At 40.2% G+C, this 26,728-nt stretch overlaps 1 protein-coding gene and 1 long non-coding RNA gene across 2 annotated transcripts in view; one reads left to right on the top strand and one right to left on the bottom strand.

Moving 5' to 3' along the window:
- Positions 1-8,692, bottom strand: part of LOC130708559 (uncharacterized) — a 57,131-nt gene extending 48,439 nt beyond the window's left edge. Inside the window, exon 1 of the long non-coding RNA XR_009008783.1 lies at positions 7,594-8,692. This is a non-coding gene — a long non-coding RNA (uncharacterized LOC130708559). The remainder of the gene's footprint in view (positions 1-7,593) is intronic.
- A 71-nt stretch (positions 8,693-8,763) lies between these two features.
- Positions 8,764-26,728, top strand: part of GARS1 (glycyl-tRNA synthetase 1) — a 41,681-nt gene continuing 23,716 nt past the window's right edge. Inside the window, exons 1-8 of the mRNA XM_057549630.1 lie at positions 8,764-9,048; positions 15,905-16,006; positions 16,973-17,075; positions 18,115-18,256; positions 19,812-19,900; positions 20,280-20,356; positions 24,005-24,150; positions 26,259-26,408. Coding sequence (XP_057405613.1) covers positions 8,827-9,048; positions 15,905-16,006; positions 16,973-17,075; positions 18,115-18,256; positions 19,812-19,900; positions 20,280-20,356; positions 24,005-24,150; positions 26,259-26,408 — 1,031 coding nt within the window. The 5' untranslated portion in view covers positions 8,764-8,826. The remainder of the gene's footprint in view (positions 9,049-15,904; positions 16,007-16,972; positions 17,076-18,114; positions 18,257-19,811; positions 19,901-20,279; positions 20,357-24,004; positions 24,151-26,258; positions 26,409-26,728) is intronic.

Genomic DNA, 26,728 nt, shown 5'->3' with positions numbered 1-26,728 from the left:
CTCTGCAGGACAGGTGTAGAGGGTCGGGATGCCTTAAGGAAGGGCTGAGAAGGGGCTCCAGGGCTTCCCTGTGGTCACTCTCTGGGGCCTGGGTCTCTGGTGCTCAGAACTCTGGCTCAGAGGCTACTTCCCGCACGAAGGCCCCAGAAGGCTGGGCCTGCATAGGCCTGTCACAGCGCTCACTCTGCTTAGCTGCTGGTTTGTGGGGAGATGCTCCCCTCTGCTGGGCAGAGGGAAATCTGCTGTCCTTCCATTTCTTAGGGGTTTGTCTCCCTAAGTCACAAGTTCACAAACCCACAGTAAACACAGTCAGGGGCCAGAGGTCAGCAGGGCCAGTTCCCCCATTTTTCAGTGGGGGAGATTGAGGCCAGACAGGGGAAAGGCCTTGTCTAAGGCCACACAGGGACCAGACATGTGCCGCCTCCCTCCCACACCAAGGTCTGGGAAGCATCTCTTAGGATCCTGGAGGCGCGGGCTGGAAGAAAGCCAGGGTGGGTGGGGCTCCTGGGAAGTCTGCATACAGCTGAGCTTGGAGGAAAAATGTCCAGAGAAGGAGAAGGCAAAGAAGGTGGGCACCTTACTTCAAGTACAGGCATCAGAAAGCTGGACAGATACTGACCCGGCGAAGAGAACCAGGACCGCCAGTCAGTCCACTCACTCTGGATGATTCCCCATCAGCCTGTGTCAGTGATCCCAGCATAGCCTAACCCCATACTCCTAAGAAGTCATGTACATACAGAACTTCTGTAAATCAGATGCTCTTTTTACCCTCTCCCTCCTTCTCCTGTGTCCCAGATGCCCTGACCATCTTTCTCATACGTGGCCCAGTGGTAGCACAGTAGTCAGGGCAAGTTTACTGCTCTAACAAACAGGCCAGAAGGTATCATAGCTCAAACGCAATGGAAACTTACTTTTTGCTTGTGTCAACAGTTCACGGAGTTTATCAGAAAGGGTTGGGGCGAGGGGCTCTGTCCCACATAGTCACTCAGGGACCAGGCTCTGCCGTCTTTAACATATGGACATCGAGAGACAATCAGCAGAAAAGGGAAGAGCGTAGAGGATGGCACACAGGAGTTCTCCTAAGCCAGGCTGGGAAGTGGTGTACAGTAAATTTTAGTCACGTTCCGTAAGCTAGACCGCAAAGGATCCAGAAAGGACAAGAAAAACCTGGGTTACACGGTGATCTGATGGGAGATGTGGCAAGAATACACAAGAATACACCTCACAGACCTCCTACCGCAGCTGCTGCTCTCTGGAATCCATGACAGAGCTTGCGCCAAAGCACGCCTCCTACAGGTTGCTCCCTGCCAGTGACAGTGTAGCTGATGCACTAAGGCAGCTGGTTCCTTGAAGTACAGCCGACTCCTGTATTGTCAACTTTCGTTCCAGAACTCCCAGGGGCTTTGCTGAACCTTCCTTAGACTATGTGGCAGGTTAGGATGCGTCACCCAACTGTTACTCCCTCTTTCCTTCCCTCGGGGTCAGACTTGCATCATGGTCTGGTGGTTCTTCCAGTCTCCCTGGCTTCCTCCTGCTTTCCTTTCACATAGGTGTTTCCCTTAATAAAATCCTTGCACACTCAATCCCATCTTGGTGTCTGCATCTTGGAGGACTCAGTCTAGCACAGGAGACTACTCCCTGGTATTGTGACCACCCCAACTCTCATTGGGGTCATTTAACCCAGGTGGTGAAGATGGACCAGACTTGTTTGAACAAAAGATGCTCTGGGTAATCCCAGAACCTGCTAATTTCATATAGAGGTACCAGGGGTTAGTATTTCAACATACTTTTTTGGGGGGAGGTGCAATTCAACTCATAACAGTCTCCGCCTTTGGTTGGGCCTCCAGTACTGGCCTGACTCCTGTCCACATTTCCCCGACAGGGTTACTCTACTGTTCTTCACAAGGGCTTTTCCAAACCTTCTCCACCCTCTTCAACATTTCAGCCCCGCAACTTTCCCTTTCATATTCAACAAATGACTTTACCTCCCCCTTCACAGAATAATAGACACCGACAGAAGGGGGGGTTCCTTAACCTCACGCCGTGTCTGCCTCTCACTTTCTCCATCTGAAGGCTTCTTCTGTCCTCCTCACCATGTTCTTCCTCAAGTCTAATCTATGTTCTCTTTTTTGGATCCCTTTCCTCTGATGCAGGAACCCTGCACGTCTCCCAATTTTCTCCACATCAGGAAATGACACCACAATCTACCCCACTGGCTCAGGCTAAAATATCTACAAGTCCATCTTTATTATTTGCTTTTCTTGACTGTCCTTCATCCTCCGACACAACTAATCTACAGCATGTCTGATTTGCTTTACCTTCAGAATATTTCCTAAATCCAACCCCTTTCAATATCACCACTATTACTATTCTGATCTAGGCAATCTAATGGGCAACTACGGGTAACTACCTCTTAACTGGTCTCACCACCTCCACTCTTGTCTTATTTCAGCCCAATCTCCACACACAGCCAGAATGATCATCTTAAAAGACACATCAGACCATTCACTCCCCTGCTTCCAATGTTTCAATGACTTCCCTTTGCATTGAAAATAAATAATTTTTTTTTTTAACCATGGCCAACAAGGTCTATATGATCTGGTCTCTGTTTACTTCTCTGATATTATTTCATGCTTCTCTCCTCTTCACTCACAACATTCCAGGCACGTGGGTTTTCTTACTGTTCTTTACACAGTCCAAGTAGGTAATGCTATTACCTCAGATCTTCTCATGGCTGATTCCTTGTCATCTTTATATCCTTCAAATGTCACCTCCTGAAAGAGGCCTGACCATCTATCTACAGACCACCTTTACCCCAGATCATGCTCTATACAATTTCTCCACTTTGTTATTTTTAGAGTCTATCACTGTCTGAAACTATTTACTAATCAGCTCATTTTTATCTTGCCAGTCTGGTCCCAAAGAACCTAAGCTCCTTGTGAACAGAGAGTCTGTCTGCCGTGTTCACTGCTGTCCCTCCAGTGTCTAGAACGATGTCTGGCACCTAGTAGGCACTCTGTAAATGTCACTGAATGACTATGTGACAGGTGCCAGGGTTTTTAAGCAGCATGGAAGATTCAGGGAGGCCACTGTCTCACTGCTGGGATATTCACTGAACAAGTCCTAAGAAGTCCCTTGAAGGCCAATCGTTTGGTCACTTGCATGCCAAGCTGGAACACAGGAATCCTTTCAAAGGCTAGGAGTCCTGGCACTTGGATCCAGCCTCCCTAGGGGTGCTGCATAAGCGTTTCTCACCGAGACCCTGGCACTGTGGCCAGAGCGGTGTTTCGGAACACTTGCTGGTCTCCGTTTCTTGAGATCCGCAGACCTTGGTTCCCTGTCTCAGAGAAAATCCTGCCACTCTAGCCACTTCTGCTCCTCACTTTCCAAGCCCCTGGTTGGGCAACTTTCCCCATGCCCCCTAATTTAACAGAGTTAGAAGATAAAAGTCTTCCTTTAACTATGCTCTGGGAATCAAGGAGGGAAGGAAAGGGAAGCAGTTTTCTTTCCTCCTGATGCTTCTACACCAGTAAAATCAAAATAGAAATTAATCTGATGATAAACTACTCTGCCTCAGCCATAGACAATTTCACTCAGGTTTCAAGGGACCTTGCCTCCTTATTTTTAGAGGACAGAAACTGAAATAAATCTTTGCTAAGGCAGGCTGGAGGTTGAGGCAAAACATTGTTAATGACCCAGGAGCCAGAAAAGAAAGTCAGTGAGAGAGAATCAAGGAAGCTAGATCAGCTGGATTACAGTGTGTGTTCACTCACCCTTCATTTAAAATCTTTTTCAGGCCATCTCCCTGCTTTAGCCCCCATTAGAGCTGCCTGCACCTAAGGGAAGAAGACCCAGAAAATCAAGCCTTGGAGACCTCTGAGTCTCAAGTAAAAGGTAAATGTTTATCAAACGACTGTATGACAGGTTCCTGGCTCTTCTGTACATAGTAAAGAGTCAAGATGTTGGCTGGTGCTGCAGTCATCTGAAGGCCAGATGGGGGCTAGGAACTTGTTTCCTAGGTGGCTCACTCACTTGGCTTATGGTAGGAGGATTCAGCTCTGCACTGGTCATTAGCACTAATCATAAAAAAGCTGGAGTGCCTATACTCACGTGAGACTAAATAGGTTTAAAGATAAGAGGTATATTTAGAGATGAACATTTCTTAATAACAAAAATGTCATTTGGCAAGAAGATGTAACACTTACAAATGTGTATGTGCTGAATAAATTCAAAATATGTAAAGCAAACGTGACAGAACTAAAGGGAGAAATAGACAAATTCACAATCATAGTCAGAGATTTTAACATCCTCTCAGTTATTGATAGAACCAGTAGACAAAAAAATTAATAATGAAGAAGATCTGAACAGCATCATGAACCACCTTGTCTAGCTGACATTTATAAAGCACTACACATAACAACTGCATAATGCACATTCTTTTTAAGGCATGGAACGGTCACCAAGGTATGCCATATGCTGGGTCATAAAACTGATCGGAGTCAGCAAATTTCAAAAGTTTTTCCCAGACCACAGAGGAATTAAACTAGAAAGTAATTCTAAAAATAGTAAGATATGTTTAAAAGCCCCAACTATTTGGAAGTTAAATAATGCTCCTCTCAAGAACTAATAGGTCAAAGAAGAAATCATAAGGAAAATTAGAATTTTGGACTAAATGGAAATAAAAACAACAATCAAATTTTGGGGATTCAACTAGAACAGTACTTAGAGGCAAATCTATAGTTTTAAATGTTTGATTTAGGAAAGAAGAAAGGCTTACAATAAATTATCTAGGTTTCTACCTTGAGAAGCCAGAAAAAGAAGGGCAATTTAAACCCAAATTAAGTAAAAGGAAAAATTATAAAGATAAAAGTAGAAATCAATGTAATAGAAAATGGACAAAACAATAGAGGGTATTAACAAAGCCCAGGAGGGAACTTTGTGAGGTGAGGGAAATGCTCATTATCTTGTTTGGGATGTGGGTTATAAGTGGGAATTCCTTTGTTAAAATGCATTGAACTATGCTTAAGATTTGTGCATTACAATGTAAATTTCACTCCTTCAAATAAAGAACTTTAATAAAGAAAGAAAAAAATATGACCATGTGTAGACAGTGCTAGGGCCTCTTCCAGAGCCTTGAGAGAGTGCATCCAAATGAGCAGTTTCCCATGCTCATTGAAAGCTTCACCAGCTTCATGAGTTGCACGGCAAAACTGCCGCTCCCCCCCACTCCATGCCCCAGCCTCATATTCTGGTCTCCACTCTCAGTAGTTGTGTGACCATAGCTGTTTAATATCTTAGTGTCTTGAATCCTGAATTTGTAAAATGGGAATTATTATGTAGCCTGTCTCATTGGATTGGTGAGTAAATTACACGAGATAACTCAGAACACTAACTGGTACTTAGTAAGCGTTCAAAGAATATAAGCCATTATTACTGTCTTGCAGAAGTAGTTTCCTAAGGAAAACCATTTAGGAAATTCTACTAAGGGCCATGTGGACCTAATGGAGTGTCCTGAGCAGAGGTGCAACAAGCACAGCTTTGCCTTTTAGAAATAATCACTGAGGCAGCAGTGGGGAGGATGAACTGGAGCGGGGAAAGGATAGATTTGGAGACTAGGGATGAGACTATCCTCACATGAACATGGATGAGACATTACTGACCTAAGGAATTTTAAAAAATATGTAACTATATTCAAAGTGTACAGAATTTGAATATACATAAAAATGTAACTAAGAGTATGTGTAAAAATTTTAATCGCTTTTCATATTGAAAACTATTAAGATAAATTCAAAATTACCTTTAAAATAAAGCCAAATAAAAATTACGGTTAATAAATATCAAATTTTGAAATAAAAGTTTTAAAAATGCAAATAATTGTAAAATTTGTATGGAAATACAAAAGACCTTGAAAAACCAAAACGATCTTGAGAAAGAAAAACAGAGCTGGAGGAATCATGCTCCCTGACTTCAGACTTTACTATAAAGCTACAGTAATCAAAACATCATAGTACTAGCACAAAAACAGACAGATCAATGGAACAGGATAGAGAGCCCAGAAATAAACCCACACACTTACGGTCAATTAATCTATGACAAAGGAGGCAAGAATATACACTGGAGAAAAGATAGTCTCTTCAATAAATGGTCTGGGAAAATCAGACAGCTATATATAAAAGAATGAAATTAGAACATTCCCTCACACCATATACAAAAATAAAATCAAAATGTATTAAAGACCTAAATGTAAGACCAGAAACCACAAAACTCCTAGAGGAAAACAGAGGCAGAACACTCTTTGACATAAATTGTAGCAATATTTTTTTTGGATCTGTCTCCTAAAGCAAAGGAAATAAAAGCAAAAATAAACAAATGGGACCTAATTAAACTTAAAAGCTTTTGCACAACAAAGGAAACCATCAACAAAACAAAAAGAAACCTACTGAATAGGAGAAATATTTGCAATGATATAACTGTTAAAGGGTTAATATCCAACATATATAAACACCTCATACAACTCAAGATCAAAAAAAAAAAACAAAAACCCAAACAACCCTATTTAAAAAATGGGCAGAAGAACTGAATAGACATTTCTCCAAAGAGGAAAAGCAGATGGCCAACAGGCACTTGAAAAGATGCTCAACATCGCTAATCATCAGGGAAATGCAAACCAAAACCACAATGAGGTATCACCTCTCACCTGCCAGAATGGTTATCATCAAAAAGAATACAAATAACAAATGTTGGCAAGGACGTGAAGAAAAGGGAACCCTCATATACTGTTGGTGGGAATGTAAATTGGTGCAGCCACTGTGGAAAATAGTATGGAGGTTTCTCAAAGAACTAAAAATAGAACTACCATATGACTCAGCAATTCCACTCCTGGGTATACCAAAATTTTTGGGTAAACCAAAAATACTAATTCGAAAAGATACCCACACCCCAACGTTCACAGTGGCATTATCTACAGTTGACAAAATATGGAAGCAACCTAAATGTCCATCAACAGATGAATGGATAAAGATGTGGTACATATTTACATTGGAATACCACTCAGCTATAAAAAAGAATGAAAATTTTGCCATTTGCAGCAACATGGATGGACTTGGAGAGTATTATGCTAAGTGCAGTAAGTCAGACAAAGACAAATACTGTATGATATCACTTATATGTGGAATCTAAAAAATTACACAAACTAGTGACTATAACAGAAAAGAAATAGACTCACAGATATAGAGAACAAACTATTGGTTACCAGTGGGGAGAGAGAAGGGGGAGGGGCAATATAGTGGCAAGGGATTAACAGGTACAAACTATTAGGTATAAAATAAGCTGCAAGGATATATTGTACAACACGGAGAATATAGCCAATATTTTATAATAACTAAATGGAGTATAACCTTTAAAAATTGTAAATCACTGTCTCATACACCTGTAACTTATATAATCTTGTATATCAACTATACTTCAATTGAAATGTTTAAAATTACTTATTAAAATAAAGCCAAATAAAAATTCTGATTAGTAAATATCAAATCTTGAAATAAAAGTTTTAAAAATACAAATTGTTTAATATTGCAGAAGGTTCTTCTGTACCTGCTCTGCTTATGGTAAACTGTGTGTACTTCTCCAGAACCACAAACCGGAACAAGAAGAGAAGTAATATGAAATTTCACAGGTCTGGGAAAGGTGACTTCACTCTGTTGAGCTTGTCTACTCTTGTATACTCCTGGGGTGGAACTGCTGGTCACCCATAAGGTGTGTATGGTTGGCTTCAGTAGCTACTGTCAAAGAGGTCTCCAAAGTGGCTGTACAAATCCACATTCCTCTCAGCTGTGTGGGAGAGTCCCAGAGCATCCCTTTGTACTTTCCATCATTTCCATTTTAGGCATTCTGGTGGGTGTGTGCAATGCTATTTCTATAACTAGTACATTCTTTATTTTTCTATTCCCTCTGTAGAAAGGGAATCCAGCTTTTGCAGCCAACCCTCCCTTGGGGCAGAAGGGAGGGAAGAAGCCATTTCCGGAGGGTCCATCAGCGGGGGCCTAACTACAAGAGGCAGGTCAGCTGAAGCAAGGCCAGGCAGAGGGAATCCCAGGCACCTGGACGCTCATCTCCACTCTCCGGCACATTACCTTTTCCCAGCCTTTCCTCATCTCTGCTGATTCAAAGCTTGTTCGCCCTTCAAAGGCTGGTCAGCACTGATCTCCAAAAAGCCCGTCATTCTTCCCCTTCCTTTCCCCAACTTTTGTCTTTACATTGGAAGGCATGGATGGGTGAAGGTGGGCAAATCATTAACCTCTCTTGATCTGTTTCCTTATCGGAGGATCATCTGAGCTGAGCAATATTGAGTCTAAGTCCTTATCTGATGTGATGTCTAATGAGCCTTTAAGAACCAGGGGGCGAAAGAACACAAACAGAAGTGTGTACTCCCGTCGGTGAGCCAGAGCGTCAGGGCCCCTGAACAAGCCTGTGCTCTGAAGGTCCTCATGAGTTTCGGTCAGCATGTGTCGGATGGAGCTGCGTCCTTGAAGCCCCACTGACGCATAATCGTGCAAACCTGTTCACTGGGGGGGTCTACCTGGGACCTCGTAACCCTCCCGTGCGCCCACGGTGGGGCAAGCCCTCTAAGGGCTCTGAGGGATTCCGGGTCCTTCCGGGATTTTGTGTCGAATCGGCTGGTGGCGACCCGACGCCGCGTCGGGGGTGGGGAATGTGCGGCTGCGCGCGCACCGCGGCGTTTACGCGGCGATTTCATCATGCACCCGGCCCGGCCGCGCGCGCCGCTTCCGCCGCCGCCCCCTCCGGACCTCCCAGGGCAGCCGTCTCATGCCCTCTCTGCGCCCGGCGCTGCTTAGAGCCGCCCGCGCCGCTCTGCTGCTGTCGCCGCCGCCCCGGCTCCCGGCCCGGCCTCCTCTTCTGCCCTGCCGGCCCATCAGCAAGCCAGCCCGCGCCCCGACCTCGTTCCCCGCTGCCGCCTCCCGGAGCAGCATGGATGGCGCGGGGGCTGAGGAGGTGTTGGCACCTCTCAGGCTAGCGGTGCGCCAGCAGGTACCGGCATTCTTCGCTTTCCCCTCAGCCCCGGCTCTCCTCTCCCTGGTCCCCTCCTTCTCATCCTCTCTCTCTCTCTCTTCCCCGGGCACCGGTCCACCTCGCCGATTATCCCTCTCCTTCATTCTCTGGAAGCACTTGGTTTCTAGGCATCTTCCTCGCCCACCCCACGTTGGACCCAAGTCCCCGCGTGCGCCGGCCACCTTCCCTCCGGTGGACCCCTGTCCTCCCCTCTCCTGGGGTGACTTCCTCGGATCGCTCGACATTCTGCCTCCCTCCTCATGCGATCTGTTCTCCCTTCCCAATCCTTGTTACTGCCCGTACCACTTGCTTCTCCGATGGGGCTGGCATCTGTGACCCTTTGCTTCTCCTCCTGTCCTAGCTCAATAGCCTCAACTAAAGATTTCCAGTCCCTGCTGTGTTCTTTGTGCTTCCTGGGTGGCGAGATTCCTAATTCTTCCCTGATCAATTACGAGCCGAAGCTGCGGGTTCTCTCTTCTTACTGCCTGACTCTTGTTTTTTAATCTTCAGGATGCTTTGAATAGTGTTTCCTCCTTGACATCTTCCTTCATTCGGTGCTTAGTTGGCCGAATGGTCCGTTGAGGAAATAAAAATAGTTGAAACGTGGATGTGGGGAGGTGCTGAACTTCTTTTTTTCTTTTCTAATAATGTGAGTTCATCGTCCTTCGCTTCTGTCACCTTTTCTGGGTTCTCCAGAATGAGTGAGCTTTCAGATCGTAAACGTGGGAAGCTGTAAATGTCCCTGAGTGACTCGGTGAAGTCAGCCATCCTTCGTATGGAACATTTTGAAATTTGATTTTGCGGAAGGGAGGGAGGTTTCATGGGCTGGAGAGCTTGGTGTTTTAATACAGGCCTCCTTTTCCTAGGGCACTGCATGAATATCAGGGTTTAGAGAGGACAAGGAAAAGGTTATTTCAAAGGGATTCTCACATCCAGTCAGGTAGAGCCAAAAGCTCGGAATAGGACCCCGAGGATTGATGACCTAGTAGTGAGCACCGAATGGGTTTCTCCTGCACGGGCGCCTGATGCAATAACTTGCCTTAGCTATGGAGGGTGGATCCCTCCCTCGGAAATAATTCATTGGGGCAGAGCTGCCGAAAATTCGGCAAATTCTGCCACTTTATCTACTTCTTTCTAGTTTGAGCCTGACTGATTCAGTAGTGTTTTATTTTGAAATTTCACTATGGGCTTAATTTTTTCTTTATTCTTGATACCAAAGCGCTGTGAATGCTTATTCTCCATCTCCCTCCACCCACCCTCCCCAAATGAAATTAGGTGTGGTTCCTTTGTCTTTTCTCTAACTCTCAACTTTTTTTTTTTTTTCCACTTCACTTTAGAAGGGAGAATACATCTAATTTGGAAAAACATACACCCAAACCCCTCCCTCTGCCACGTTAGCCTGGAACTGCAGTGCAAATTATCCATCTGTAGTAAGACTGTGGAACTAGTTAACTGAAGTAAACTTTGATGATGGAATAGCCTTCCGATGTTATTACTATCTTGTGTATTGTTTACGTTGGCTTGATTGTTAGTTTTTTGGTACTTCAAGGTATTTTTTGAATATGTAAGTTAGTTTATGTAAGTTAGTTTTTGTTTTTTTCCGTAATTTTCCAGGACCACACATATATTAGTTAACTACCTGGAACTTTGAATCGCACTGATTCCAGGATCAATTGGAAGGGAATTTAAAGATCATCTAGTTAAACTGTTTTTTTTTTCTTGGTTTTTTTTTTTTGGTTTGTTTTTTTGCTTATATGAGGAAATGAGACACATGGTCACTTCTACTCATTCTACATATTTCCACTGTGAAGTTTGTGCAGTTGAAGACATCCTTGGAGTGGGATTTTTTAAGGTGCTTAATAACTGGTCTTGTTAGTGGCATGTGTTTCAGATAAATATGTATTTCATATAAATTTCCCAATCTGCTATGGTACGTGGATGCTGTTTTTTAATGATTTGGTTTGTTGATTGACGGAAATGTATCAACAAACTACCATCTTATTTCCCCTTTCATTTCATAAAAGAAAGTGTATTTTAATACCAAAGAAAGGACAGACCATAACTCAGAATAAAGAACAGTCTTTTATATTTAGCAGGTTTAGCTTTGAAAAAAGGTCTAATACATTGTCTTTTTTTTTTTCTTTTTTTCCCCCTTTCACTGCATATTGGTGAAAACTTTGTCCTGGAGTATCTTGTTTGGGAACTGTTACTCTAGGGCAGTGGTTCTTAAAGTGTGGTCTGCAAATTCTTGGAGGTCTCCAAGGTCAAAATCATTTTCATAATAAAACTAAAAATGTTATTTGCGTTTTTCACTGTGTTGACATTTGCACTGATGGTGCAAAGCATGGTGAGTAGAACTGCTGGCCCTGAGCACTAATCAAGTCAGGGATACTAAGCCAAGTCATTATATTCTCTGCCACACTCTCACACGTTTTAAAAAAAACAAAAAACAAAACAAAACCTCAGTTTTGCTTTAGAGTATCCTTGAAAAAGCAGTAAGAATTATTATTATTATTTTAAATATTTATTTATTTTTGGCTGCGTTGGGTCTTCGTTGCTGTGCACGGGCTTTCTCTAGTTGCGGTGAGCTAGGGCTACTCTTCGTTGCGGTGCGCAGGCTTCTCATTGTGGTGGCTTCTCTTGTTGCGGAGCACAGGCTCTAGGTGAGTGGGCTTCAGTAGTTGTGGCATACGGGCTTAGTTGCTCCACGGCATGTGGGATCTTCCCGGACCGGGGATCGAACCCGTGTCCCCTGCATTGGCAGGCGGATTCTTAACCACTGCACCACCAGGGAAGTCCCAATAAGAATTATTAATTTTATTAAATTCGGACCTTTGTGCACACATCTTTTTAATATTCTATGTGGCTAAATGGGAAGTATACATAAAGCATACCCACACATGATGATTGTCTGAGGAAGAGCACTTATGATTGTTCGAGTTGCAAGAATGAAACTAAAATGTTTGACAAAAAATTGTTATTCAGTCTTGGGTATTGGTCATTCATTCATTTTCCAGAAAATGAGTGAAGTGAGACTGTCACTTCAAAAAGCAACTGATAGTATTTGTGGCCAATAATAAAATTCAATTTTGGGAAATTTTAGAGCCCTTGGTTTTTCTCTGCTTTGATTTTCTGAACTGAGAGTGCCCATTAAAACTGTTGCTTAATCCACAAAGGACAAATGATAAGTTTATGAAGTTTTTGTCAATGGTTATAAAACTTGGAAATCTGAAATTAATTTTTTAATCTTAACAAGAACCCTCTAGGCCCATATGTGTAAAGCCAAACATCTTAAAAAGGTGAGGAAATGTTTTGTTTTTCCTTGGCCAACTGAATATGCATCATGATATATATGAAGGATGCATGAAAAAGATCCCTTGAAATGATTTCTCACCTAATAACTATTCTGCTTTATAATCACAGACTCTTAGTTCTAATATATGTCTTTATGGTAAGAATTTATGCAGGAATTAAGCTTCTAGTTGATGTTTCTTAAAGGTAATTTAGAAATATTGATGATGTTTCACATCGGTTTCATTCAACACACACACACTATAGTTGGTGGTGAAGAAAGAGGGAAGAAAATAATTAGAAATTAGGAATCCTTAAGTACTTACTTTCCATGTTTCGATCACCTCCAATTCTTTTGTTTACACAATTAAATCATGGTTTTAATTATTCCATTATTCAGAATAAACACGATTATTTCCTTAATTCACTGAGAGTTTTAGAGATGATGAACTCACTGTAGGAATCCTCACTCTCCCACTGCTTCTGTTGATAGCTAGCCTATCCTTGAATGTATGGGTGCCTGATTCTATGCCTGAACTCTAAGAGACAGAAAAATGATTCAGGAAAACTTAATTTTAATTTAAAAAATTTTAAATTCTTCCTACCTTTACCTTTACCTACTTGTGGCCTTGCTTGCCCAGTGTCCTTTGAAAAGCTCCAAAAGAAAATATGGGAGTGCCAATACTTGACACATAAGGGTGGGTATTCAAAAGAACTGCTTGCTTACTTCTTTAAGACATTCAAAAAGAACTGCTTGCCACTCTCTTTTCAGAACACAGACCCTCACAAGGTTCTTATCCCCATCAAAAAGCACTGTTAGTGAACATTTATGAGATAAGTGTTCTGACGGGTAGAGGAATGGAAAAGAACCACTGAATGAGTAAAGAATAAGCCAGTAGATACTTACCAAGTACTAAGTGCTTAGCGTTGTGCTAGGTTTAGGTTGTGATAGCAGGCAACAAATATTTGAGTGCCAGAATTGACATACCAGAGTTCCTGTCTTAAAAGAGCCTGCTTTATAATGACAGGGACAGATAAAATGCATGTAAATAAATAAGCCAATCCATTGATATGGTGATTTCAGGTATTATACATGTAATAAGCAAGTTAAAATAAAGTTAGAAGGTGACTGAGGATGTTGCTTTAGCTAGAGAGGTCAAGATAATAGAATAAAAACTGCTAGTATAATAACAGACCAGATTTATTTGTATGCAGTAAGAGATTGAGAGGAAGAACCAATTCAATGGTTCTCAACTATATCAGACCCAGTGTACCCTTTTACACCAGATATTTTGAAATTCGCCATTACTACCCTGTAATGAAATTCATATGAAATATCTACATAAATTAAAGAAAGATATGTGTACACATAATGCTCTAAATGTAATACAAATAAATAAAAAGTAATTTATAATAAAATAATATTATTTTAATATGTAGATTTGGGGGTATGACTCCACTGGAAGTTATATTGAATTAAGCAGACGCTTATACCTCTACGTAGATTTACTGTGAATGCAGTTGCTGTAAGTGCACATTGATAGAGGTATACTGTATTGTTTACTCAGATAGGACAGCAGCATAGCCTGTGGTCACATGGTTTGTTTGTTTTTTATTTCAAATAATAACAACTTTGTAAAATTCTGAACAAAACAAGGTACAATTTTCCTATTTTTTTTTAAACTGAAGTATAGTTGATTTTAGTCTTCCTTTAAATTACATTTTCCTGGGTGCATTCCTGGAGAATTCAGTGTATGTTAAAACTGGGAAAATTCTTCTCATTGTATATAAGCAGAGTTAGGCTCTAGGTTGAGATCATTTTAAACAGCTTTTTCACCTCCTAACTGGGACATTCTAAAGTAGAATGAATTGCAGGAGAGGGAGACTGTCATTGAATGAGGGAAAATAGGCAGGAGCTTGGAAAATATCAACAACAGGGGGAAAGGGTGATGACAGGCTCCTCAAAGGAGCTAGAGTTTTAGAAGGAGAAAAGAGGAATTAGTTCGAAAGTACAGAGGGGAATAAGGAGGACATCTATCCTGTTTCCATTCTCTTCTCTGTGTCTCATTACCTCATTTGTATTTTCAACTTTGTCTCTCTGCTGCATTCCATGGGATGGAAATTATCCACGGATAATTTCTTTAGGTCGTTCTTCTAGGTCACTAATTCTCTCTTCAGCTATGTCTGATCTGCTATTTAAACTGTCCAGTGAGTTTTGAATTTCAGTGATTTATTTCCAGATGATCTGTGTGGCTCTTTTTCAAGTCTGCTGATTGTTTCTGATAGTCTCTTGTTCTTTGCTCATGTTGTTGATTCCTCCTTTTATTTTAGTTTAAACTTCTTGAGCATTTAAAAAGTATATTTGGTCGTTCTAATACTTTTAAGGGATCTAATTTTGTTATTTGTCATTTCTGCTGAGTCTCACTTACGGTGGCTTCTTTCCTCATGGATTTTTAAATTTTGAGTTTAGTGCTTATTATTTTGGTAACCCTAATCTGTGAAAATCCTGAAAGGCCTATGGAAGGTCTACTCCTTTAGAGAGCAGTTGCTTCTCTTGGGCACCCAAGGGCTCTATTAATTTGATAACTTTAATTTCTCATCTTGAAGTTTCCCAGACCATGTGGTAGTGTTTTGTTTGTTTTCTCAGATTGCCTATTCCACCACATTACTGTAATAAAATCAGTGTACAGGGTTGTTGGAAGTGAATAAAGTAGTCTAAAGAAAGTAGCAAGGAAAAAATTCCAACAATAAAGGGCAGAGGAAGATTAGCCAGTAGTGACTGAGAAGAAATGGTCAGAGAAGTAAGTGGAAAACTAAGATAGTCATTTTTTTGTATGCAAGAAAGGAGAGGGATTCAAGGAGAGGATAGTCTATTTATTGGTTCTTCTGTGTTCTCAGTAGTTATATTGCTCTTTACTTTTTTTTTTTTTTAATGATTTTAAAAATTTATTTATTTATTTATTTATTTTTGGCTGTGTTGGGTCTTCGTTTCTGTGCGAGGGCTTTCTCTAGTTGCTGCGAGCGGGGGCCACTCTTCATCACGGTGTGCGGGCCTCTCACTGTCGTGGCCTCTCTTGTTGCAGAGCACAAGCTCCAGACACGCAGGCTCAGTAGTTGTGGCTCACGGGCCTAGTTGCTCCACGGCATGTGGGATCTTCCCAGACCAGGGCTCGAACCCATGTTCCCTGCATTGGCAGGCAGATTCTCAACCACTGCACCACCAGGGAAGCCCTTGCTCTTTACTTTTTATCAATGCTTTTCTCTCCACCATCTGTCTCCTCCCCACAAAGAAAACAAACAAACAAACCAGTAATAATCACCCTGCAAGCATAGTTATTTATGTACTTGTATTTGGATATTCTGCTAGATTATTAATGCTGAGGGCAATGACCTACAGTTACTCATAATGACCTTTCACATAATAAACATTTGAATTTCCTCATTCTTACATGGATACTTTTTAAAAGGCATGCTTAAAAACCCATTCCTAACTTTTCTTGACTTCTGAAACCAGTTGTGAATACAGATTCTCTTTGTTGGCTAGGGAGATCTTGTGCGAAAACTGAAAGAAGATAAAGCACCCCAGGTCGATGTAGACAAAGCAGTAGCTGAGCTCAAAGCCCGGAAGAGGGTTCTGGAAGCAAAGGTGAGTCTCAGGATCCTCAAAAAGGAATGTAAGTAGCTATAGGATTGTTTATCTGTATTTAGTCTCTAGGAGAGACCTAGAAAAGTTTCTGAACAAGTAACATTTGCTTTATCTCTATTTATCCAGTATGCCTTCTCCTCCTCCTCCTCTACTCGGCAGACTCCTCATCCTTTCAACGTGTAATTCAGAATTTCTCTACAAAGCCTTCCTCAACCCTGACCTACCCCTTCTCCCCCCAGACTCAAATCCTAGACTGGTTAACGTGTAATTCAGAATTTCTCTACAAAGCCTTCCTCAACCCTGACCTACCCCTTCTCCCCCCAGACTCAAATCCTAGACTGATTATGTTCCGTGAATTTCCCTGGAAGGCATTGTGTTCTTTATGAATTCTCCTATACCTGCAAATAATGGTTATGCTGTTTTAAATTATTTTCTTTTAAGGAGAAGTTCTAGTCACCTGATACCTGCTCCCAAACTTTTCAAATTATAAACGTCCCATCAACAAACTGAAATCGTTTGGAGTTTTTTCTTTTTTTGGCTGCACTGCATGGCTTGTGGGATCTTAGTTCCCCAACCAGGGATTGAACCCAGCCCCGGCAGTGAAAGCACCGAGTCCTAACCACTGGACCATCAGGGAATTTCCTGTTTGGAGTTTTAAGTTGCTATTTTGCTACAGTGATCCACTAAAAATTCAGATAATGCTTATCAGTATCTGCATCTAAGTAAGCTTAGTCTTGTAATCTTGGAAATGATCGTATACTTTCCTAAATAATTAAGTAAAAGTATCTTTTCTGTAACTCAAAGGGGAAAAAACCTTAAGGTTTCTATTGTTTTAAGGGTATCAAAAGCTTGTCTGATAAATTTTATACTGAATTCTGCTGAGGAATAAAATAAGTTCACATGTATAAATTGAAATTCCCACTCACTCGTTCAATCACATATTTTCTCTTTAAAAATCCCTTACAGGAGCTAGCGTTACAGCCCAAAGATGATGTTGTGGACAGAGCAAAAATGGAAGATACCCTGAAGAGGAGGTTTTTCTATGATCAAGCTTTTGCTATTTATGGAGGTAGGGGATTAATGAGAGAAAGAAAAATTGTATTGTTAGTGGCTTTAATATTGTTCTTAAATCAAAACCACAGCTTGCTTGATATCTAATAGTTTCAGGTCACACAAAGCAGAGGATAGATATCTTGCTTTCATTTGTTTAGAGTCATTCATTTGGCATGATATCAGTTCTTATTTCCCTCAACCCTATTTATTTTTGGAGATAGCATTTTTCCATTAAGACTTAGGGAATTTGGAGAGGCCCAGATATTAAGTGTTTGATGTGTCCATGTACATATCAGACCCTTCTTAAAATGCCAGTGAAGACCTGAGAACAGTAGAGGGCCATTCTAGCACTGGCTGACCGTACTGTGCCGCTCCCCACAAGGGCAGTGGTAAACCATAGTTTCTAGATTATTCATTATGGCGACTGCCAGGAGAAAACGTTCTTCATGGCTATGCAGATAAATCTCTACATCTTTCTGAACACTATATGAATTTATGTAGACCAGTATAATTCACTGATATTTTTCATAGTTAACAGATGATTACTGCAACAATATTAGACTTTCAGTACTATGCCACTGAAGCTTGATTTGAGTTTTAGTCTGAGCAGATCTCTAAATGTTTAACTTCTTGAGGTTTAAATAGTGGCTCAAATACCCAAGAATAAATTAGAGAATTCGGTGCTAAAATTTGAGATCATTGTTATTCAGCTGATGCAGCAAATTATTTTCTAATTTCTATGGCAGAAAACTATAATTTGCTTTTTCATTTTGTTTCTTACATATGTAGGAACTTTTGTTTTTAGTTTTTTGCTAATCCTACTTGAAATTTCAAATATGGAAATACTGCAGTTAATGGAGTAAGACCATTTTAGTTTTACTTCTGTCAGCTAGCTGGAAATAAGGCTCTTCAGTATTAAGGGATTTGAAGTGTTGTCTTGAACACATTTTTAGGGAGTATGTGAAGTCTTACAGGTATCAGTTTCTCACATCTGCTTGCTTTGATTTGTTCAGAGTGACAAGGTAGAGTACCCATTTTCCTCTCATATTTTGCAGGTGTTAGTGGTCTCTATGATTTTGGGCCAGTTGGATGTGCTTTGAAAAACAATATTATTCAGACCTGGAGGCAGCACTTTATCCAAGAGGAACAGATTCTGGAGATTGATTGCACCATGCTCACCCCTGAGCCAGTTTTAAAGTAAGGTCTCTACTTTGAGGGTTGGCATTCTTTAATATGCATACTTAAGTAACTTTTTGATTCAAAAAACTACCCATGTTCATTGTGAAAATCTGGGAAATAAAGAAAAACAAAGAAAATATATACTCATTGCCCACAGGTAGCCATGTTAAAAATGTTGTATTTATCCTTTCTGTCTTTTTAAGTTCATATGCGTTTAGCAGCACAGTGCTTTTTTTCAGATAATATAGGTGAACATTATGTCATTAAGTATTCTTCTAAAGTTTTTTTTTTTTTTAAAGGAATTCCTTTATTATTTTTATTATTTATTTATTTATTTATTTTATTTTTTTTGGCTGTGTTGGGTCTTCGTTTCTGTGTGAGGGCTTTCTCCAGTTGCGGCGAGCGGGGGCCACTCTTCATCGCGGTGCGCGGGCCTCTCACCATCGCGGCCTCTCTTGTTGCGGAGCGCAGCCTCCAGACGCGCAGGCTCAGTAGTCGTGGCTCACGGGCCCAGTCGCTCCGCGGCATGTGGGATCTTCCCAGACCAGGGCTCGAACCCGTGTCCCCTGCATTGGCAGGCAGATTCTCAACCACTGCGCCACCAGGGAAGCCCCAAAGTATTTTTAATGACAGAATAGTATTCTCTTTTATGGATGTGCCATAATCTACCTAACTAGCGCACGAGTGTAGGCATTTAAGTTGTTTCTGATGTTTGATTGCATTGAACATCCCGATAGATGAATTTTTATGTCTATCCTGATTATTTCCTTAGTATAAATTCATAGAAGCTCTGGGCAAAGGTGTATATGTATTTTAAGTCAAATGCTACTATTTGTATTGATGTTTCAATGCAGAAATTTAGATTATTCCTACCAACATTGTTGAAAGCAGGTCAGGATTTCTCAAATACGAAACTGAAAGAGGAATTCTTACATTTTGTATCTCATCACTTCATTCATTCAGTGTTGCCTGTTAAAGAGCTAATTTTCGCTATTTGTATAGTTTAGGCTCTCTCTTAATAATTTCAGCCAATTAAAACAAGGTGAATTCTTGATGACGGATCAGGACAGCGTATTCTTTAGCTACTTGCCCCACTAATAGCTGTACAGAGAGAATGCCAGTGTCCAACCAGGTTTCAGTGGCAGAAAACTCTTTCCTTAAGGTTCAGTGTCTATACTGAGTTATCACAAAGTCTTGGCTAGTCAAATTCCCCATGGTTTTGGCCTTTGCTTAGATCAGTAATAATAATGGGATAGGCATGGATTTATTGATTCTGCAAAGTAGCACAGACTTTATGACAATTTGTGGAAAAGTGTAATCTAGTTAGTATTTTTATTCCTAAGGGGAGGAAGAAGTTGGGGAGAGGGTGGGAATAGATTTGAGGAAGAATTTTCTTTGGTGTACATTTTTATCTACCATGGGATATATCATAATAGATATGGGAGCTTCCATCTTTCAGATATACAGATGTAAACTTTGGATAAGTATATAGAAGGGAGATTGTCTTATAAGGTAAAGTTTATGTGTTAATTTGTATGAAAATGACTAATTGGCTTGGCATTTATTAACTTAGGACTTCTGGCCATGTAGACAAATTTGCTGACTTCATGGTGAAAGATGTAAAAAATGGAGAGTGTTTTCGTGCTGACCATCTATTGAAAGGTATGGTTCTTCATCTCAGATAAATAAACTTTCAAGTAGGATTGATCAAAACAAAGGGTTTAGATTAAACTTTTCTCTCAAGTTTTAAAATTTTTTCTTGGGACATAACATATAAAGAGTAAAGTACACAGATCTTAAGTATACAGAACAAGTCCCTTATTGAAAAAAAAAGTTATATACAGATAATTAGAAGTTCTAAGTCATGGAAAGAATCAAGACAATATCATGACTGTCCCTGTAAAATCAACCATAGATTCATATAAATTAAGAACATTATCCTTGGGTTCGTTTTTTTACCTGCCCAACATTGAAACTCAAAAGTACATTGTCCTTTTTCCCATTGATTGAAATTGACATGTACTAACACTTGTTCTTATAGCTCATTTACAGAAATTGATGTCTGATAAGAAGTGTTCTGCTGAGAAGAAATCAGAGATGGAAAGTGTCTTGGCCCAGGTGAGTACTTGAGAGATCGCAATAACCCAGGTAGGTGCTGTGTGTCTTTCAGCATTTGATAACTGTTGAATTCCATATTGTGCTGACCTGGTCACAATAGTAAAAAAGGAGAGTTTACCTTCTGTCCCTCATATCATCTCTTTTTGCATTTTTATTTTCTTCTCTGTCAGCCTTTTGTGACTAACCTTTATTTCTGTCAAACTAGCAAGTCAATGTAAATAGGCATGAAATAAGTTCTCTCTCTTCGGAAACCAGTTTTCTGGATTTAACAGCAAAAACCAGGACAGTGTCTAATGATGGATAGCATTCAGTGTGGAGATTTAGGGCAGATATCTATATGAGCACTGTCTCATCAGCCACTTGATCTGCTTCTGGTTGCACTGTCCCTGACTACATGCTATTCTTTTAGAACCTGATGGAGCAGGCCCCTGCTTTTCCTCTAGACCTTTAGTTTTATAATTTGTATTGAAGTTGACAAGTTTTAGGAAAGGCATTGAGATCATCTATTCTGACTTTTACCAAGTGCAGAAATACCTTCTATATCAGAAGTAGTTCTTATCCTTTTTTTAGGTCACATACTACGTTAAAAATATGATGAAAACTGCACACCTTTGCCTCAGGAAGTTGAACATGCCTGTATGTGAATGTTGCTGATTTCTCACCTCATCCATCCTTTTAAGCAAAGTACATTTCTCCAGCACCATGTTTGATCATGAGGTCCACCAGGGCTCACCTCTTAAATTTTTTTTTTTTTAATTAATTAATTTATTTATTTATGGCTGTGTTGGGTCTTCGTTTCTGTGCTAGGGCTTTCTCTAGTTGTGGCAAGCGGGGGCCAATCTTCATCGCGGTGCGCGGGCCTCTCACTATCGCGGCCTCTCTTGTTGCGGAGCACAGGCTCCAGACGCGCAGGCTCAGTAATTGTGGCTCACGGGCCCAGTTGCTCCGCGGCATGCGGGATCCTCCCAGACCAGGGCTCGAACCCGTGTCCCCTGCATTGGCAGGCGGATTCTCAACCACTGCACCACCAGGGAAGCCCCCTCTTAAATTTTTTTTACTTACTTGGATAAAAGAAAACAACAACCAGTGCTGTGTTTATATATTTTTTCTTTACATTGGTATATAAATGAGGCTGAATGTAGGACTCTAACTCTGCTTTTCTCTCATGAAAATTACTGGATACTTCTCCACTGTTGCCCTAATTTTTTTAAACATGCTGATTTTCCTCTGTGGTATCTAGCTTTCCAACATTAGCTGAGAAATTTTCTCCTTCCTCATTTAAATTGAAAAACCTCTTAATCTGGCTATTGACTCATCTGCCAATTTATTTTGAACCTTGTGAAGTATGTTTTATCCCTTGCTTGAAGCTCATTGCTTTAGTGTTGTTACTCATGGTTTAGAAAATCAATTCTTGTTCTTTGATACTGTTATGGCCACACCCTCATTTCTCATTTCCTTCCTTTTCCAAAGGCATGACCTTTATAAGAAAGAAGAAATGAAAAGCACCTCAAATTACCCTTAAATTATTCTGTTTCCCATTCAGAATTTTAGACTTATTAAGGTTTTGTGTGCACATGTCTTTGATCTTAACAGTTCCGTTTATTTCCAAATAAATTGTCAGAAACAGGAAGTAATTAGTTGTTTTGTTAAGTCATAATTTATGGTTTGAGCACTTTCTGTTTCATCTCAGATATGTGTTCCAGGAGAACAGTTTGGGTTTTGATTTGCCATATTGTATCATTTGTTGACCCTTGAACAACGTGGGTTTGAACTGTGCAGGCCCACTTACACTCTGCTATCTTTCAGTAGCAAATACTACAGTACTACACGGTTTGTGGTTGGTTGAATCTGCAGATGCAGGGGAACTGCGGTTACAGAGGGCCAGCTATAAGTTTTATGTGTTGTTCAAGGGTCAGTTGTATATAGCTGTCAGTTTAATCTTTAGTGAAAAGTTAGGAACCCATGGAAACGGCCTGATACTCAGAAATGGCCCCAGTGGATTCCCTGGCCAGAGGCGCATCTGTTGCTTCAACACATAATGGCATTTTCTGGACCTGTTAGTGCCTGTGACTCCTTGTTAGCTTTATGAAGCGTGATAGTTTATCTAAAAGGCATTGAGGGGGCTTCCCTGGTGGCGCAGTGGTTAAGAATCCGCCTGCCAATGCAGGGGACACGGGTTCGAGCCCTGTTCTGGGAGCATATGCCGCGGAGCAACTACTGAGCCTGCGCTCTAGAGCTCGCGAGCCACAACTACTGAAGCTCACGCGCCTAGAGACCGTGCTCCGCAACAAGAGAAGCCATCGCAATGAGAAGCCCGCCCATTGCAATGAAGAGTAGCCCCTGCTCGCCGCAACTAGAGAAAGCTGCGCGCAGCAACAAAGACCCAATGCAGTCAAAAATAAATAACAAACTTTAAAAAACAATTAAAAATAAAAAAGGCATTGACGGACTTCCCTGGTGGCGCAGTGGTTAAGAATCCACCTGCCAATGCAGTGGACATGGGTTCGAGCCCTGGTCCGGTAAGATCCCACATGCTGTGGAGCAACTAAGCCCCGTGTGCCACAACTGCTGAGCCTGCACTCTGGAGCCCGCAAGCCACAACTGCTAAAGCCCATGCGCCACAGCTACTGAAGCCCGCGCGCCTAGAGCCTATGCTCTGCAACAAGAGAAGCCACGGCAATGAGAAGCCTGCGCACCGCAACGAAGAGTAGCTCCCCGCTCGCCGCAACTATAGAAAGCCTGTGCGCAGCAATGAAGGCCCAACACAACCAAAAATAAATAGATAAATAAAAATTAAAAAAAATAAAATAAAAGGCATTGATTCACCCTCTGTGGTTAAGAAGTGAGGTAGAATCTGTTCTTCCTATTTTACAGATAAGCAAACTTAGGCTCAGAGAGATTAGGTTGGAACTTGATCCTGAATCACACAACCCATAAGTGGTGGAGTTGGGTGATTTACCCTGGTTTTTCTGACCCCACATGCCATCACTCATTAGTTGATTTATCTAATTATTTTATTTCTATTAGAAGTTTTTTTTTTTAAGTTTTAAATATTCTTTACTATTAGATGGTTTGTCATAGTCATTTGAAGTTTTTGAATTGGAGCTCATATATCATTTTAGAGGGTTTGGCATTGATCATCAATGTATAGGATGTGCAGTGCCCTGGAAAATGCAGAAGTGAATACGACACAGCTTCTACCTTCAAGGAACTTAATATCTGGTGGGAAAGGAAAGTTACATGCACATTTAATTAATAGACAGGGAAGTGCACCTGGCTCTTAAGTATACAGAGTAGTAAAATTCAACTGTGAAAACTTATTTATGTGATTCAGATTCTTGCCAACCAGTAACTATTATAATTCAACAAGAGGTATTTTACCTTATCTTTCATTGTACCTTTGTATCTTTCAATGGTACATGTGTGAATTAGGTCGGTCCCAGAAAGATACTCCATTTCTCTGTTGGTAAATGGAAAGAGTATAAACTGTTTATGGGTTTAATGTAAATATCTTGAAGGTTAGGTTAATTCTGATGTTTTTATTTTGGGTGAATTTTAATGATGGATGGGGTTTTATATATAATACTTTATTGTATGCCTTGTTTTTTCTGTCTTTTACACTAATCATTTTCTTGATGTATTCTTCAGCTCGATAACTATGGACAGCAAGAACTGGGGGATCTTTTCGTGAACTATAATTTAAAATCCCCCACTACTGGAAATGATCTTTCCCCTCCAGTGCCTTTTAACTTAATGTTCAAGACCTTCATTGGGCCTGGAGGAAACATGCCTGGGTATGTATCACTTATTGTTTATGTAATGAAGTTACTAAAATTACTTGTAATAAAAGGTAAATATCAATATCAGCCATGAAGGAAAATGTTTGAAAAGTGATTTGTAGAAAGTGTAGACAAATATATTAAGGAGAAATAATGACAGACGTATTCTTAAATTTTATTTCTTCTAATTCTTTCTGAATATAGTTTTTTTTTTTTTTAGCATATATGGTGATTTTTTTTTTGGTCATAAAATAAACACAGAAGTCTGTGATCATCACATCTTGTAGTTATAGCTGCATAGGGCAGGAGAGAGGATTGGAGAATGATTTTGAAAGACGTTGAACTTACTGTCGAAGGAGACTTTAGAAACCATTTGTTGTAGATCAGCACTGCCCAATGGAGCTTTCTGCAGTGGTGGAAATATTCTATAATCTGTGTTGTCCAATATGGTAGCCACTAGCCACATGGGGCTGTTGTGCACTTGAAATGGGGCTACTGCTTCTGAGGAACTGAATTTCTAAATTTATTTAATTTTAAGAATTTAAATTTAAATAGACATGTGACTAGTGACCTACCATGTTGGACAGGATACGTTTAGCTTGTTGATTCAAGCTAAAGTGTGGTTTTCACAGATAGAGTAAAGAAAACCTGAACAGTTTACAATATGATTCAGAAGAAGAATCTGTATGTCCAGATTCCTTGTCCATTGTTAACAAACTTAGTCAAAGTATTCCATTTCATAGCTTCAGATGTTTTTCTAATGGTCTCATTTTAGGGTAAGAGGATGGGTTTTGCTAGATGAAGCTAGATAGATCATATTTCCTGGAATAGAAACTAAAGAATAATAAAAATTAATTGTGACAGGATGTATTATTGGAATTATTTTAATAAGACAGTGGGTTGATTTAGGATATTTTGTGGAAAGAGGCCAAGGGTGAACCTTTCATTTCGGCAATACATACAGAGAGTCATAAAATGGGCCATGCCCTCTGACCTGCCTCCCCACTCCTATGAATTTATCTAAGGAAATAACTCAAAAGGAAAGGAAGCTATACTTATCAAGAGTGTATAAATGAAAAGTAGAAATAACCTATTTATCCCATAATTTCAGGATGGTTAAATAAATGATAGTAAAGTAGGTTATTTTAGTAGAATACTCTGTAACTGTTAAATATGAGAAAATTTTATGATATTTTTAGAAAATAGAAAAGTATAAAGTATAATTTAGTACATTCTACTTAATAAATGTACATATTAACTGTAACTATACTTACATTTGGATAAAAACCACAAAATGAAAAGAGTTGTTGAAGAGAAGAGTGAGACGAGAGTAAAATTTTAATTTTTCTTTACTTTAAAGTTGTTTTCATAAAACGTTTCTTTTGAAGTAGGCTGTTGGGAGCGCTTTCTTATGTGATGTTTTGCCCAGAATATTGTCTGTGAAATTGAGAAGAAAACACTGGCTATCAGGGTGTATTTGAGTGACGGTAACTTTTTAAAATGTGGAGAAATACAGAAGAGGCCTCTGACTGAAGATATAAAGTACCACAAAGTGTCGATCATTCTGGACTTCTCTATTTCTTTGTGTCTCTGGGTACAAAGAAGAAAATGATATGAAAAACCCTGAAAATTGCCTGCCATGGTGTGATGATTGTGATGAGTGAGCTCTAATGTTAAATGTCAGCCCGTACCGGCTTCTTTTTAGCTCCACAGTTATGCTTTAATATGTGGGTTAACAGCAGAGGTATACTTACTTTATTTTCGAAAGGATCTAAAATTGTCATCTGCCTCCAAAGTAAATGATTAGTCAGGAGAATATCAGAGGTTTTAGAGATATTGTAAGAGAGGTCATGTGTGATTCACTGGAGTGATGAAATTAAATGACATGTCTAACAGTGGTATTGCCATGCCAATCACCTGATACCTTCTCTATTACCTGTTTGAGAATGTTTGCTACTGAGGAAAATTTCTATTTCTAAAACTTTTTTTTTTTTTTTAGGGCCCATACAGCTTTGTGTGAAGATAGTATATTTAGGACTTTTAGGATTTGTATCTAGAATTTCAGATTTATTGGAAAACATAATTTCCTCCTTTATAGCAGACTGATTTGTTTATATTTCCAGATACTTGAGACCAGAAACTGCACAGGGGATTTTCCTGAATTTCAAACGACTTTTGGAATTCAACCAAGGAAGGTTGCCTTTTGCTGCTGCCCAGATTGGAAATTCTTTCAGAAATGAGATCTCCCCTCGATCTGGACTGATCCGAGTCAGGTACTGCCCATGTTATTCTTCTGGTGAAATTAGTAAATGATTTTGGCATTGAAGTGGAAACAAAAGCTTGCTGTTTTAACATGATTATATACTTGCTGTTTTAACATGATTATATACTTGCTGTTTGTTTGTAACCTCCAAATGTAATCTCTGGGATGACGGACAGCTTTGAGTGACTGAAGTGGACTTGAAGGGAAAGGAAGGAGGGTGAAGAATAGCTGAAGTTTCACATCTGATCCAAAATGATCTTTTCTCCTTGTTCATCTTATGTTTTGAGGATGGCAAGATCTTGATTGTCTACACCGAGGCATTCTCTGGCA

Source organism: Balaenoptera acutorostrata, chromosome 7 (assembly GCF_949987535.1).
Source record: "Balaenoptera acutorostrata chromosome 7, mBalAcu1.1, whole genome shotgun sequence".
Classification (NCBI taxonomy): domain Eukaryota; kingdom Metazoa; phylum Chordata; class Mammalia; order Artiodactyla; family Balaenopteridae; genus Balaenoptera; species Balaenoptera acutorostrata.
This window is presented reverse-complemented; position numbering and strand designations above follow the sequence as displayed.